This window comes from Mirounga angustirostris, unplaced genomic scaffold, assembly GCF_029215605.1.
Source record: "Mirounga angustirostris isolate CCGP_5_RB_7025 unplaced genomic scaffold, mMirAng1.0.hap1 SCAF_12, whole genome shotgun sequence".
NCBI lineage: Eukaryota > Metazoa > Chordata > Mammalia > Carnivora > Phocidae > Mirounga > Mirounga angustirostris.
In genome coordinates, this window is record NW_026991720.1 from 84,999,109 (window position 1) to 85,015,287 (window position 16,179).

Genomic DNA, 16,179 nt, shown 5'->3' on the forward strand with positions numbered 1-16,179 from the left:
AGGGAAGGGAAAATTTGATCCAGTTGCCACTATTGAAAAGCTTCCCTGTTGTTCAACCCTGCTTTCCCCATCTGGTCTTTGGCCCACACTCTGCTTTAATTTTTCAGTAGTAGTAAGTTTGTAAAAGAGAGGTACATAAGAAACCCTCCTCATTTCTTAGTCACACCAGTGCCTGCCTACTTTTTAATAACCCTTCAGACAAGCCTAAGTTTCTTGCCTCTACCATGCACCCCTATTTCCATCCTTGTCCTAAGGGTGTCCTGATGGCATCCTTATCATTATATGAACATGCTACTGGAGTTTGGAGGTGGGATGGGTACAGAAGAATAGGTAATGTTCTAGCCCTACAGCCTAGTAGGTGAGAAGATCAGAGTCAGGGCTGGTGAAAGAAAGGAAGTCCCTATGTTCTAGCTACAGGGATTTTAGTAAGGAGAGGTATCTTCCAGGGATCATCCCAAGCTGGAACTTTGTATATATATTGCAGTGAATTCTTTGTTCTAAATGGTGATGGTCATCTAACATAAATTATATTTTGGCTATATTTAAACAAGCTGGCTTGGGAATCTTAAAACTTGTTTTACGGGGAAATATGTCACTACCTCTAAACATCTGACTTATAGAAAACAGATTTGGGAAATATATGCATTCTAAGACCTGCCTGTTCAGGATTTATTTAGTTTGGCTTCCTTTTTCTTAAGCAAGGCTTAAGCTGATTTTTTTTTCAAGTAGATTTTTTTTAACCCAACATACAGATGTTGTAAAAAGCCTTTTTTTTTTTTTTAACCACAAATATGATGGCAATACCTGTCTTTTGATAGATTTACCAAGTATATGAGTTTGGGGGTTTTGGTATTGGTAGGTGGATGGTTTGAAAGCAAGTTGAAAGCAAACATGTATTGAGGGCCTCAGTGGGCTAGCCCCTTTCACTTAATGGACAATTAGCTGTTTACAAAAGAAGAAAACAAAACTTAAAAATGTCTAATTGTTTGCTCTCAATTACAAGCTAATTAGTGGAAGAGCAAGGATTTGGTCCAGATTTCTTGACCTTCCAGGAGATGTTTAATGTGTTCCAACAAATCTGTGTAATGGCCAGGGTGAACCCAAATACCATCATTGCTTTGAGGGCTTCCTGGCATGCTCTAGAGATGTTTTCTCTAGGCAGACAGTGCTACGGCACAGATGGACTACTTCAGCAATGTTCTCTATTGTAAACTCCAGTTTCAGTGATACTTGTTATGCCTTATGACATCTGGCCAAAAATGTGGATGTTCTGTATAGTGGTCAGGTTCAGCTTAGCTCCATGGAGATATTTAGACATTCCATAAAAGTGCTGCTGCCGTCTTCAGTGTATGGTTTCTAAGGTTTCTATGAAAGGAAGAGAGAGCATGAAGTTTATATCTTGTTTATATTTTCTCTTTGTTTATATACCCTGATGGCAAACCAATACCCAACATAATGCTAAGTACTTAGAGGATGCCCAGTAAAAGGGATAATGAAAGCAGTAGTATGTCTTTTCTGACCTTCCAAATTGACCCTATGTGTAGAAAGGAAAAAATCTATCATGAATGTTTTTCCAAATGGAATTTTTAAGCATAGTTAACTATATTTTCTAGGTAAGAAAGTGTGTAAAGCTAACTGACTGGTAATAAGGTTGGTTGAATCATACCTATTAAGTATGTGTGCCTTCTAATGTAAAAGAAACTAGTTTATTCATGATCCAACAAATGTTCTCTACTGTTCTGGCACTGGCAATCTAATAGGAGAATAGGTAGTTGGATAGTTTGTGTTTAGGTATAAAATTTTGTAACAGTTTATTCTGTTGATTTTTTTCTAAATTATCAAAAATTAGATTCTGTGTGAATTACATTTTATTATATTCTATTTGAATATTTATTTTAAAAGAATTCTATACATGTATATATAAGATATACATATACGTATATGTATTCTACTAAATATGTTTTTAAAATAGAAATATATGTAGTCTCCTAACTCTTTAGAGAGAAACAGAAGCTTCCTTGAAATGGTTTGCTGGGGTTGGTTTTTATTTATAATATAATTTAAACAATTAATGAGTTTTTAATATTTAGGCATACTCATGACCATTGTTTCAGCATTTTATATTTAACTTATGTTATTATTTGGAATAAGTGATTAATAAAAGTGCACTTTATTGCTTTTTTTTTTTAAGATTTTATTTGACAGAGAGAGACACAGTGAGAGAGGGAATATAATCAGGAGGGGTGGGAGAGGGAGAAGCAGGCTTCCCGCCGAGCAGGGAGCCCGATGTGGGACTCGATCCCAGGACTCTGAGATCATGACCTGAGCCAAAGGCAGACGCTTAACGACTGAGCCACCCAGGCGCCCAAAAGTGCACTTTAAATGTTTAGATTCCCCATGTAACTTAGGGTCTTATGCTAGGTTCTTTGGGAATATACGTTGATAAATAAATTGCTGAGTATTCTCTCATTTTTCTCTGTGCTTAACTACTTTGAATTTAGAAACTCACAGAAATAAAAGTTCCATTAGCTATACAAGCACAGTTGATAACTTTGATATCAGAATTTCATAAATAAATTCCCATTTTGCTTTAAGAAATGACATGTAGTCACTGGTGAATTTGTACATCTGCCATGTGAATTTAGGAAGTCAGAAATAATATAAAATTTCAAAAGAAAAGCTTTTATTGGATTAAATGGAACTTTTCATGAAGTTCTTGAAAATGCTTTGTTTAAATTCTAGGATTTATTGTTAAGTCTGTAAGTTTTGCTTTGATTATCATTTTGACATATGATAATGTTATGTTAATGTTGACTCTGGACACTCCAAACTTTTTTATATAAATACTAGAAAGGAATTACTGCTTGCTTTGTGGTACAGACAGCATACATTTTTTTTTCAGGATTTAGACATGTGATACATGCAGTATTTGGACTCAGCTCCTTAGATGGACTTGGCTCTCTCTGTAAAGGTGATGCTGCCATTTTCATTGTGTGGCTTCCAAGCTTCCACCAAAGGAAGAGAGATCAGAGGTTGATGGGAAAAATTTCAGAAACTAAGCTGATTCTGCCATATATTTTTAGCCAGAATATTTTATTTTATTTTAGATTTATTTATTCGAGAGAGAGAGAGAAAGCATGTGTGTACGCACAGGGTTGAGGGGCGAGGGGCAGAGGGAGAGGGAAAGAGAGTCTCAAGCAGACACCCTACTGAGCGCGGAGCCTGAGGCAGGGTCAGTTTCACAACCCTGAGATCACCACCTGAGCCGAAACCAAGAGTTGGATTCCCAACCAACTGTGCCACCCAGGTGTCCCTAGCCAGAATATTTTAAATGACTCTATCAAATTGCAAGAGGCTGAGATTGAGAATTTAGCAGTATTCTAAGGCAGGAAAAAAGCACACAAATATTAGTGGGCACTGGCAGTCTTTTTCATGTTTTATATTTATAATTGATCTTTCTCAAATTTCTATGAGTTTCTCCTTTTTTCCACCCCTTGGGGTATTCTCCAGGATTTCATCCTGTTTTATTGTTCCTTTGCTTCTTTCTTTTTCTTGGGCAGCTTATATACTTTTGAATCTTAACTACTATTACATTCTGATAATTCAAATTTATATCTCTAGCTCTGACTTCTGACTTACACATCCATCTGCTTGATAGATGTAGCTAACTGGATCTTTACAGGCATTTCAAACCCAACATTTCCAACTTCTTTTCTCTTACTTTTCCCCCTCCCTCAAACCTCATCCCTAATGTGTTTCTCCTCCTTTATTTACATTTGCAGTTCTGATATTACCATGTACCAAACTCCCCAAGCTAGAAATCTCAAAGTAATCCTAGATTCCTCTCTCTCTCACCTCCCACTCATCTAATTAATCACCAAGTTTAAGTAGGTTTTATCACCTAAATATTTCCTCAATCTATCCCATCTTTTTCTTTCTAATTTCTACTATTCTATTTCAGATTCCTGTCATCTCTTGCTTCAACTCTGACAATAACTTTACTTCCAGTCTTGCTTTCTTCAAATCCATCCTCCTTACTGTAGCCTGTGGTGGTTTATGAGAAACGCACATTGAACATGGCATTCTCTTATTCAAACCTTTCCGATTGCCTGAATGATGTACCTAACTTTCCATTTCCCTCTTTGGACCCTATGCTTTCCCTTCCAGAATTACATAATCTCTTACTTTCCCATACATATCCTTACCTGTTTTATACTTTGGAGTCCTTGATCAGAGCCTTTGACTAAACTGATCATTCTGTTGATAGTTTTCTTAAAATGCTTTTCCCACCTTTCTTTACCTCATTGACTTTTAGTAATTTTTCAATACTCAGCTGAAGCATATTCTCCTCATCTCTGGCCTTCCATTGACCCATACATTTTTGCCTAATTATAAACTCCTCAAGAGCAAGGATCATGTTTTATTCATCTCTATATTAGCATTTAGCATGTGGCTTACAAATAGCAAGTGCCTCCCTTCCTGCTCCCTGCCACCCCCCCAAATACAAAAAGAATTTAACCTTTAAGGATATTTGATTGCTCTGTTTGGATTGTTAGAGTATATGTGCTTTTAAAACCATAATCAGATTTCTTTTAGTGAAGAAAAATAAACTAATGTTCATCTGTAATTGATAGCTTATTTTTTTTTCTGACCATACTAGAATGAAGAATTACTAGCTAAGAAAAGGAGTATATTTTCTCAAACACTAGGGTTTGTGGAGAAGTTGCATAACTTGAGAGTAGAGTAAGCACACATAGTTATTACAGACCACATGGCATGTGCTTTATTAGCGAGAAGGCTTTTACGAAGATCCACTCCTCTCAAAGAGTTGATTTGCTTATTGTTTTTAGTGATTGGAGATGAAATAGGTAGAACCAAAATGTAGAAAACTGTGCCAGTAATGCCTATTTGGTTGAGTTGAGTCCTTTTAAATATTCTGCCTTATTCCACAAAGTATTTAAAGTAAGAGGTCCATTTTGTATATTCTAACAACTTTGGAATATTTCTGTTTAGAGTAGAGTTTTCTAAATATTTTGATACCAGTTGAAACTATATTTTTTGTATATTCCTTTAAAAGTTCAGCACTGGGGTGCCTGGGTGGCTCAGTCAGTTAGGCATCTGCCTTCAGCTCAGGTCATGATCCCAGGGTCCTGGGATCGAGCCCCGCATCAGGCTCCCTGCTCAGCGGGAAGCCTGCTTCTCCCTCTCCCACTCCCCCCACTTGTGTTCCCTCTCTCTCTGTGTCTCTCTCTGTCAAATAAATAAAATCTTTGAAAAAATAAAATAGAAGTTTAGCATTGACAAAAATATTTTGAAATATTCTTTATAAATATTCCTCATTTTCATAGTTTTTCTTGTTCCACTCTGCTTTTACTATATAGAATTCTTAACATTCAAAAGAGATGTAGTCTGAGACTCTAGGTGCCACTATAATATGAACTAGTCCTCATTCTTTAATAGATCTAAAACTTCTGTCTTACGGCTATAGGAACCATAACTTTCTTTGAGATCACTTTACTTTTCATGATGAGCACTAATGAATGGCTTTTGAGAAAGACCATGTTTTCATTTAAAAAAATAGCAAATTTTTAGAGAATTCATTGAGACTAGTATAAGATAATAAAGCTCTTTTGCCTTGCTGAGTGAGTGACTGGACTCACTAGCTAAATGACTGACTATAAAACTGTCATAGTTCTTTACTAATAGTTAAAAATCATAAAAATCAGTGGTCTACTTCATCTTATTTTTGAAATGTTCAGGAGGTAGAAGCAATAAAGAGAATTCTGAGTGGAAGTCCTGTTTTGCACTAGATTAAACTCCCTAAAGCATGGTTTTCTTTCTTTCTTTCTTTTTTAAGATTTTATTTGTTTATTTGTCAGAGAGAGAGAGGGAGAGAGCACAAGCAGGGAGAGTGGCAGGCAGAGGGAGAAGCAGGCTCCCCGCTGAGCAAGGAGCTCGATGCAGGACTCGATCCCAGGACCCCGGGATCATGACCTGAGCCGAAGGCAGATGCTTAACTCACTGAGCCACCCAGGTGCTCCTGAAGCATGGTTTTCTTATTGTTATCCATCTTAAAATTCTTCACTGACTCTTTCAATTTAGGATAATAAAGTCAGTAGACTAGCACCCCATGGTTCTTCTACAGGTTGCTCTTCACTTGTTTTTCCAAACTAAATTTGAACATTTAAAAATCATTCAAATCAATAAAAAAAAAATCATTTAAAAAATAATGTTGACTATGTACTGGGTACTGTACTACGCTTTTAGGATAAAATGCTAAATAAGAAACCATGATCCCCATCCTCATAGACTTGTCTAATTGCTTCAGTTTAACTGATTTGTATGATTTAAACCTAGCATGTGTAGTTCTGCCTTTTTACCTTTGTTTATGTAATTCTTTTTCCCAGAAAATCCTTCCCCCTCAACATATTCAAATTTTATCCATATTTCAAATCTCAGCTCTGGTGATATTTCTACTATGACTATTCTCCTTGTTCATATCAGGTCATTTTAGTCTCTTCTGAATGGCCGTGGCGACTAATACATATTGTTTGCTTATGACTTTCACTTATAATTATTTATAAATACTAAATTTTAACTTTTCATGTGTGTATTTCCCCAGATATCCTATAAGGCTTTGGATGGCCAGGCTGTCTTCTGGCCCCTCCCCCAAATGATTCCTGTCCCTCCCACATGCAGAATACACTCCCTTCCTTCCAAGTTTCCTAAAAGTCTCATCCCATTATGCACCACATCACAGTCCAGAATCTCTTCATCAAAATCAGATCAAGGTGTATGTGAGGCTCTTCAAGTATAGTTGCTTAAGTACAATTCCTCAAGAACAATTTCTCTGAATTTGAAGACCTGTGACCTAAAGAGACAAGTTATCTAGCCCCCCTCCCACCCCCATGCATACCACCTATACACCCAACATACACTGATGGGACAGGTATAGGGTAATTGCTATAGACTTTCCTGTTCAAAAGTGGGAAAATGAGAGGCACAAAGGGGTCACCGGTCCATAGTGATTTTGAAATTTGGGTGGGCAAACATTGGAGTTTCCTTGATTATATCAAAAGGCCTGGGAATAATTCTTTAGGGTTTCAGGCTTTGCCCTCTGAGTTTTTGTCCTCCCTTTGAGTCATTCTTCCTTTTTCATGAAATATATCATGTGTTTGCATCTGAGTGGTTTTCTCAGTCTGCTTCCTGACCGTAGAATTTTGGAAGCCCAGTGGTCTCTTTACTTTGTACTGTAACTGTTCCTTTCAGTTCAGTTTAGCAGTGTTTGCTGTTGTTATTCTCTCAAAAATTTTGTCCGCCTCCTCTGAATCATGTTGGGGTTTATTCCATAAGATAAAAGCCACGTCTAAGAATCTCTTTAAAAAATGTGGACTTCTACAGAGATATTGAGGTAAAATGTACTCAAGCTTTCTAGAGTGTCTGTTGTTTGAGAGGATCTATGAAACACACCTTTAATCTTTTTAAAGGACTTTTTGTATAATTGATTAGTGCTGTGAAGTACCACTCTTGATCTTTCTGGGGTCTTAAAAAGAGGTTTTGCAGTCACCCCTCAGCTTCATTTTTAGACCATGTACTGCCAATGCCCTGGATTCAAACTTTGTTGGGAAGCTAGTCCTGACTTTAACATCTTTTGCCATCTTGAGAAGCTGAGAATTTTCAAAACTATGTGTGTCTTGGTTTTGTTTGTTTGTTTGTTTAACAGTCCTTTCTTTAGTTTATCTCTCTTCTTTTGCATTTTACAATAAGTGGCAAAAAAAAAAAATAGGTAGCACTCACAACACTTTAACTTTGCTTGGAAATCTTAGTTAAATCACTTAAATGTTCGTTAAGGTACATTTCCTAGTTTCCACATTACTGAAGATAATGGCATTGTTAAGTTTCTACAACTACTTAACAAGAATCCTCCTCCAATTTCCAAAAACATTTTCCTCACTTCCTCTTGAGCCTTTGTGGGAAGAATACTCAAAGTCCAGCTTTCTCCTAACAGTCTGTTCAAGGCAATTTAAGCTTTCTGTAACATGTTCCTCAAAATCTGTCTAACCTCTACCCACTGCCAAGTTCCAAAGCTACTCCTACATTTTTAGGTATTTATTATGGCAGTACCCCACTTTCATCTTTCAACATCTGTACTAGTTACTTCTTCCTGTGTAACAAATTACCTCAAAACTTAGCAGCTGAAAGCAACAAACATTTATTGTCTTATAGTTCGAATGGGTCAGGAATCTTGGTGTGGCTTAACTGGCTCCTCTGCCTCAAGACCTCTTATGAGGTTGTTATGAAAGTGTCAGCTCAGGCTGTGGGGTCCATTTGAAGGTTCCACCAAAGGACAGTCGGCTTCCTAGCTCATTCCTGTGGTTATTGGCAGAATTCAGGTCAGATCCTGTTGGCTAGAGGCCTTTTTTAGTTCCTTCCTAGTGGGCTTCTTTCATAGGGCAGTTGACAACATGGCTAGCTGGCTTCCCTCAGAGCAGAAGAGGGCTAGCAAGACAGAAACCAGAATCTTTTTGTAACCTAATTTTGGAAGCAACATCCCATCACTTTTGCCTTATTTTCTGTGTTAAAAGCAAATTATTAGGTACAGCCTATACATAATGGGAGGAAATTATACAAGACATGAATACCAGGAGGCAGGGATCATTGAAAGCCATCTTAGAAGCTATGTGATCTTTGGCCACTAATTGCATGTGATGGTGAATCTGCATTTACTGGATTTGAAAATTGGAAGAGAGTGTCTAGAGCACACCAGTGAAATAATATTTACATAACACATTTAAAAGAATCTTTACAACCTTGTAACTTACTGAGACTTGAAAATAATTTTAGGAGCTTAATTTCTCCATACACAAATGTACCCCTTGTTCATATCCTCAAATGAAGTATGATGGAATATAAGACTTTTAGAGGGATTTTTGCAATCAAAGTACATCTAACTGTTGAACAAATGAATCAAGTGTTTTGTTTGCTTTTGCTCAGGTACTTATACATGTCAGTATTTACAGGGATGCAAGAAATTAAGTAAATGAGTCCACTTACCCTAGATTATTTCTGAGATAAAAGCATTTCCTTTACTTCTTAATGTAGTTTTGGAATGATGGTAGAAGAGGCAACATTGCTTACATTTTCAGTGCAGTAAACATAGGTAGTATGGGTCTAGGAGTAATTCTACAAACAAATACACATATGAAGAAAAATCCTACTAATTTTGGTATTAGAGGAAAGGGGGCTGGGGAGAATGGTTGCAATATCCTATTCTTGTCCTGGAAAAGTATATTTTCATCAAAAGACAGGAACCTCTGAAGCCTTTTTCTTTGCTAGTCATACTTCAGTGTGTTCATTATTCCTGCCCCAAACTCTGTAACTCTTGGCACAGAAACTACTTTAATAGACATGGCAGAGTGACCTGAAAAACAACAGTAATAACTTTTTTCCATAGATTATTTTAGTGTTAGTTGGTTCAAAATTTGGTTTTGAGTGATCTGATAAATATAGTGATGTTTATGTTGAAAATACATTTAAGTAAGTACATTTAAGTAACTTTTTCATTTATGGGTTATAGAAGTATCATTTTTCTTTCCTGTTTCACAGAAAGTATGGTGGTTTGTTTTGTAGTTATGCTAGAGAAGCTTAAGGTGGAATAGAGGAAGAGAGTTTGTATAGATGACTAAAGCTAGTTATTTCAGAGTTGCAGCTAAATCTCTTACTAGATTTGTAATACTGAGAAAATTTGCCAACAACAATAACAATGTTATTAAATAATATTACGGATCTCCAACCATGTTTTAGAATACTATATAACAGTTTCTTTCTAAATTATCCCTAATATATAAAATTGTCTTTTTTTTTTCTTTTGCAGGTAATATAACATTACAAAGCAAGATGGGTAATATCACAGTAGGTATGTACTAAGCTGCTGGTTGGTAAATTTTGCATCCTTTAAAAAATAGCTATATTTGTGATATTTTATTAGGGTAAATAAAATCTGAAGTTTAGCTGATGAACCCGATAGGATTCTGATATGCAAGTCAAATATAGGTAGACCCAATGTATGAATACATAAAATTATTTCTAGAAATTCATTGACTCATCATCCTATAAATGTCTAATTATAGATTTGGTATCAATAAAGTTTGAATTCTGATTTCATCACTTTCTATACATGGGCTAATTACATAACTTCCCTGTGCTTCCATTTCCACATCTGAAAGAAATAGTAGTTAAGTACCTATCATATAGGGTTATTGGAAGAAGTGAGATCATATATATAAAGTACTTTAGCACAGTGTCTGACATATGGTAAAGATTGAATAAATAATAGTCATTTTTATTATTGTTCTAATTCTAAGCCAGAACTAATAGTGGCTAATGGTACCTTAGACCTCATCACTACATGTGATGCTGTGCCTGTGGTAGAAAAAGTTCAGATTTCCAAATAGTTTAGATAGAGTTTTTCTCTGTCCCAAGTAGCACCTGCTTACCTATTAGGCAAAGGCGCATTCTAAACCCTGAGAGTGGTGGTGGTTTTTAGGCCTTAGAGGGTTGGGGGTGGAGATGGGAAACTAAGATCTTTGTGGGGAAGCTGTGGCTTATTGCCAGTACGAACGCCCAGGGCCTCCTGGCTTTGTCCTTTTGATGTTTTACATTTTTCCTTTCTTTGTACTGATTGAAACAGTGAGCATGTTCAATAGTCCTTTTCACCATCATTCCTGAATTTTCTGGCTTAAAGTAATATCTTTTTAAAAATTTTCAAGAGATTGAAACATTTTTGTTCAGTGAGAGATTAAGTTGAAAATAAAGGCTTCTTAAGTGATAGTTTTAAATCATATTAACTAAGACATGACAGAAGGATTTACCTGTTTCCGGTGGGAAATCAAGCTTACTGTTGACTGTTCAGGCCATTTCATCAGAGGACACATCTAGGGATGGTAAGGGAAATTTCTAGTGTGAGCAAAAAGGTACAGTGGTGAGAAGCTGAGCTCTCTGGGGAGAGAAAATGCTAGACATGGGCAGAGTTTGTAGCAATAAGGCAAGGGAGGAAAAGGAGGAGAATGTTGCAAATTGGGAGGCACAGGGAATTTCACTACCAACTAGAAGGCCCTTTAGGCAGATATGAATTTGAGGAATACTTGTAATATGATATAATACAATAATGCTAGTGTTATTCTTGGATGTAAATATGGGAACATAAATGGAAAACCATTCTCTCTAAAATTGGAAATAAATGGTTATTTATCCATACTGGAAAAGAATCGTAATAGCAGTAATGTATATATTTGAAGATGGTTTCAAATTCTGTATGAATGATTAACATTATGAATTCTTTTTAATTTTCTATATGAACTTTTTCTTTTTCCCACTGTTAAGTACTAGAGGGATTTTCAGACAAAATGTTTTTTTTTTCTTAGATAAATCTCTGTCCACTCAAAGAAAATGACCTGAGTCCACTGTTAAGAAAATTATAAGGGTGCCTGGGTGGCTCAGTCGATTGAACGTCCAACTCTTGGTTTTGGCTCGGGTGGTGATCCTTAGGGTCGTAGGATAGAGCCCTGTGTTGGGCTCCGTGGTTGGCAGGGAATCTGCTTGGAGAGTCTTTCCCTCTGCCTCTCCCCTCACATGTGTGCATGCTCTCGCTCTCTCTTGCTCGCTCTCTCTCAAATGAATAAATAAATCTTAAAAAAAAAAGAAAGAAATATAATTGACCACAATTATAGAAGTAGTTAATGACCTTTATAATTTTCTTTAGCAAAACATAAATTGTGTCAGTTTTAGGTTCTTAAAAATCCACAAATATGTGAAGGTAAATAAAGGTTGAATTCTTATTTTATAAACATGGTTGATAAATTTGGGGTTTTATTTTGGAAGAATCTCTTAAAATAAGAGAAAATGTATGCATTTGTTAAGTTACCATATTTTGATCTGTTGTAGTATGGAAAAACATGGACTTTAGAAGTAGATTTGACTGTGAATTTCGGTCCTACCACCTATTAGCTGTGTGACTCTGATCAAATTAGCCTCTCTGAGTTTGCATTTTTACACATAAAATGGATACCACTTATATACACAAGGTTGTGAAGATATTAAATAACGTAGTACTAATAGCCTACTGTTGACCAGAGGCCTTAACCAATAATACAAGCTGTCAATTAACACATATTTTCTATGTTATATATATTAAATACTGTATTATTATAATAAAGTAAGCAAGAGAAAAGAAATGTTAAGAAAATCATAAGGAAGAGAAAATAGATGTATAGTACGGTACTGTATATTTGTGCAAAAAAATCCACTTATGAGTGGACTCAACAGTTCAAACCTGTGTTGTTCAAGGGTCAGCGGTCTAAAGTACAGCCCAATGAATGATAGTTATTCAATAAACTATCCTTCTCTTTCCTCTTCCGGTTTATTATCTATAATATAAAACTAGTAAGCCACTATGTTTTAACCTTAATTGTGAAGGAAATATTCATTTCATATATTCCTTTATTTCTTTCAATATCTCTATTAAGACTTCGGAAGAAAGATATAAATTACGTCTCTACTGCTCTCAACATTGTGTTAATGTTTGAAAACAATCTTGAGTATAGCAGTAATTAGTCAACATCTGTTTATTGAGTACCTACTCTCTATCAGGAACTCTTTTAGGTACTAGGGAATATTATGATCAACAAGACATAGTCTCCATGCTCACCTTTGGCCTGAGAGGAAAGACAATAAGCATGTAAATAACCAAAGGTAACTTCAGATTGTGCAATGAATAAGTAAGAGAGGGAAATGGGATAGAGAGTAGGGAAAAGAAAGCTACTGCATTTAGCAATCAGGGAGGGTCTGAAGAAGGGATATTTGAACTAAAGCCAGAATAATGGGAAAGAGGCTCGTAAAATTCTGGATGCAAAGCTCCCCAGATAGAGGAAAAGCCAGTGTAAGCCCTGAAAATGGAATGAATCTACATTTTCAAGGTATAGAAGGAGAACTTGGGGAGAGTCGTGGGAGATGAGCTAAGTGAGGGCTAGATCATAGGACTTTATAGACATTGTAAGAATAGGGACTTAATTCCAACTACAACAGGTGTTAGCAGGGGAGTAATATATAATTTACATTTTAAAAGAGCAACCAAGATGTTGTTCTGTAATGTACCAAAGGGTGTAGAAGTTGAAGCAGGCAAATAGAAAGCTTAATTTGTTTATTCTGTTGATGGATACCTGGGCTGTGTCTAGTTTTTGGCAATTGTAAACAAATTTTCTATGAACGTTCTTAGACAAGTCATTTTATGGAGAGCTATGGATTATATATATATATGTATATAAAATATACATATGTATATATAAAAATACATACACATTTATATGTATGTATTTTTCTCCTCTAGGGTAAATGCCTAGGAATAGAATTGCTGATTTGAGTATGCATGATAAACTACCAGTCTTTTCCCCAAAGTTATATTTTACACTTCATTCTATAGTGTATGAGAATTCTAATTGTTCCACATCCTCACCAACATTTTTATTATCAGTCTTTTAATTTTACCCATTCTGGTGTGTGTACAGTGGTTTTCCTGTGGTATAATTTACATTTCCCTGGTGACTAATGATGTTCAGTACTTTTTCATGTGCTTATTGGTTATTAGTATATCTTTCTTTTTGAAGTTTTGTTCAGATCTTTTGCCCATTTATTTTTCAATTGGATTATTTGTCTTTTTATTATTGAATTGGAGGAGTTGTTTATATATTCTGGGAACAACCCTTTGTCAGATATTGTGTTTCCATATTTCCGCTCAGTCTGTGGCTTGCCTGTTCATTTTCTTAATAGTGTATTTTGATGGAAAGATTTCTATTTTGATGAAGTCTGATTTACCGATTATTTTTATGGTTACTGATTTCTGTGTCCTGAGAAATCTTTGTTCTGCCTTCAATCATAAAGCTGTTCTCTTGTTTTCCTCTAGTACCTTTACAATTTTTGCTTTCACCTTTGATCTATCTCTAATTTTTTGTGTTTAGTGTGAGTTAGGAATCAAGATTTTTTTCCCCATATGGATGTTCTAGTTATTACATCACCATTTGTTGAAAAATCTTTCATTCTCCAATGTATTATTTCAGCATCTTTGTCTAAAATCAAGTGACTATATAAGTTAATAGATATTTTATTATTGTATTAATACTTTCTGTTTTATCTGGTTTTACATTTGGTAAGTGGTATTTTCAAGAAATTTGTCTATTTTATCAAATTGTCAAATTTGTTCACATAATGTCGTGCAAAGTATTCCCTTATACTCCTTTTTATGCCTATAGGTTGTATAGGGCTTTCTTTTTTTTAAGGTTTTATTTATTTATTTGACAGAGAGAGACACAGCGAGAGAGGGAACACAAGCAGAGGGAGTGCGAGAGGGAGAAGCAGGTTTCCCGCCGAGCAGGGAGCCCGATGCGGGGCTCGATCCCAGGACCCTGGGACCATGACCTGAGCTGAAGGCAGACGCTTAACTACTGAGCCACCCAGGCGCCCTGTATAGGGATACTTCTTTCCTCTTCATTCCTGATATTGATACTTGTATTCTCTTTTTCTTGATTAATACAGCTAGACTTTATAATTTTGCTAATTGTTTCAAAGAATCAACTTTTCACTTAGTATCTCTATTGTTCTAATGTATTGATTGATTTCTTCTCTTTATTATGTTCTTTTATTTACTTTGAGTTTCCTTGCTCTTCTTTTTCTAGCTTCTTCAGGTAAAACATTAGGTCATTGATTGTAGACTTTTTTTTTTATTTGGGGGATTTTCTTTGTTAATATTAGCATTTAAATTACAAGTCTGTTAAAAGCAGTGTATTCCCCACATTTTGAAATGTTGCAATTTTTTTTTCTTCTATAATTTGGCTATTGTAAATAATGCTTCAGTAAACATAGGGGTGCATATATACCTTTTAATTAGTGTTTTTTAATTAAGTTTTTATTCTAATTCCAGTGTAGTTAACATGTAGTGTTAAATTAGTTTCACCTGTACAATATAGTGATTTAACAATTTCATACATCACCCAGTACTCATCATGACAAGGGCCCTCAATTTCCATGACCTATTTCACCCATACCTCCACAGACCTCCCCTCTGGTAACCATCAGTTTGTTCTCTATAATGAAGAGTCTATTTCTTGGTTTGTCTCTCTTTTTTTTTTCTTTACCTAGGTCCATGTATGGATCCAACATAGATCCATCCTTGTTGCAAGTGGCAAGATTTCTTTAATAAGTTTTATGTGTACAATATAGTGATTCAGTAATTCCATGTATTACTAAGTGCTCGTCATGGCAAGTGTACTCTTAATTACCTTCACCTATTTCACCAATCCCTCCACCTATCTCCCCTCTTGTTAGCATCAGTTTGTTCTGTATAGTTAAGAGTCTGTTTTTACATGTCTTTTTTCTTTGTTTCTTTTTTTTTTTTTTGTCTAAATTCCACATATGAGTGAAATCATCTATTTGTCTTTCTCTGACTGACTTATCTCACTTAGCATAATACTCTTTAGCTCCAACCATGTTGTTGCAAATGGTAAGATTTCATTCTTTTTTATGGTTGGATAATATTCTATTGTATACCATATCTTCTTTATCCATCTGTTGATGGACATTTGGGTTGCTTCCATAATTTAGCTTCTGTAAATAATGCTGCACTAAACACGGGGATGTGTAGTGTGTATATATCCCTTAGAATTAGTGTTTTCATATTCTTTGGGTAAATACCTACTAGTGTGATTGATGGATCATATAGTAGCTCTATTTTTAATTTTTTGAGGAACCTCTGCACTGTCTTCCACAGTGCCTGCACCAGTTTGCATTCCCACTGACAGTGCAAGAGAGTTCCTTTTTCTCTATATCCTCACCATTACTTGTTGTTTCTTGTGTTTTTTATTTTAGCCATTCTGACAGGTATGAGGTGATTATCTCATTGTGCTTTTGATTTGCATTTTCCTGATAATGATGTTGAGCATCTTTTCATGTGTCCGGTGGCCATCTGGATGTCTTGTTTGAAGAAGTGTCTGTTCATGTCTTCTGCCCATTTTTAATGGACAGAAGAATGGATTATTTGTGTTTTTGGTGTTGGATTGTAGAAGTTCTCTATATATTTTGGATACTAACTCTTTATTGGGTAAGTCATTTGCAAATATCTTCTCTCATTCA

General features: G+C 35.6%; 1 protein-coding gene across 6 annotated transcripts in view; it reads left to right on the forward strand.

The window, feature by feature from the left end:
* FAM185A (family with sequence similarity 185 member A) overlaps positions 1-16,179 on the forward strand; it is a 91,239-nt gene that overhangs the window by 18,693 nt on the left and 56,367 nt on the right. For all 6 annotated transcript variants that reach the window (XM_064575388.1, XM_045864834.3, XM_045864836.3 and 3 more), the window contains one exon: positions 9,875-9,916. In XM_064575388.1, coding sequence (XP_064431458.1) covers positions 9,875-9,916 — 42 coding nt within the window. The remainder of the gene's footprint in view (positions 1-9,874; positions 9,917-16,179) is intronic.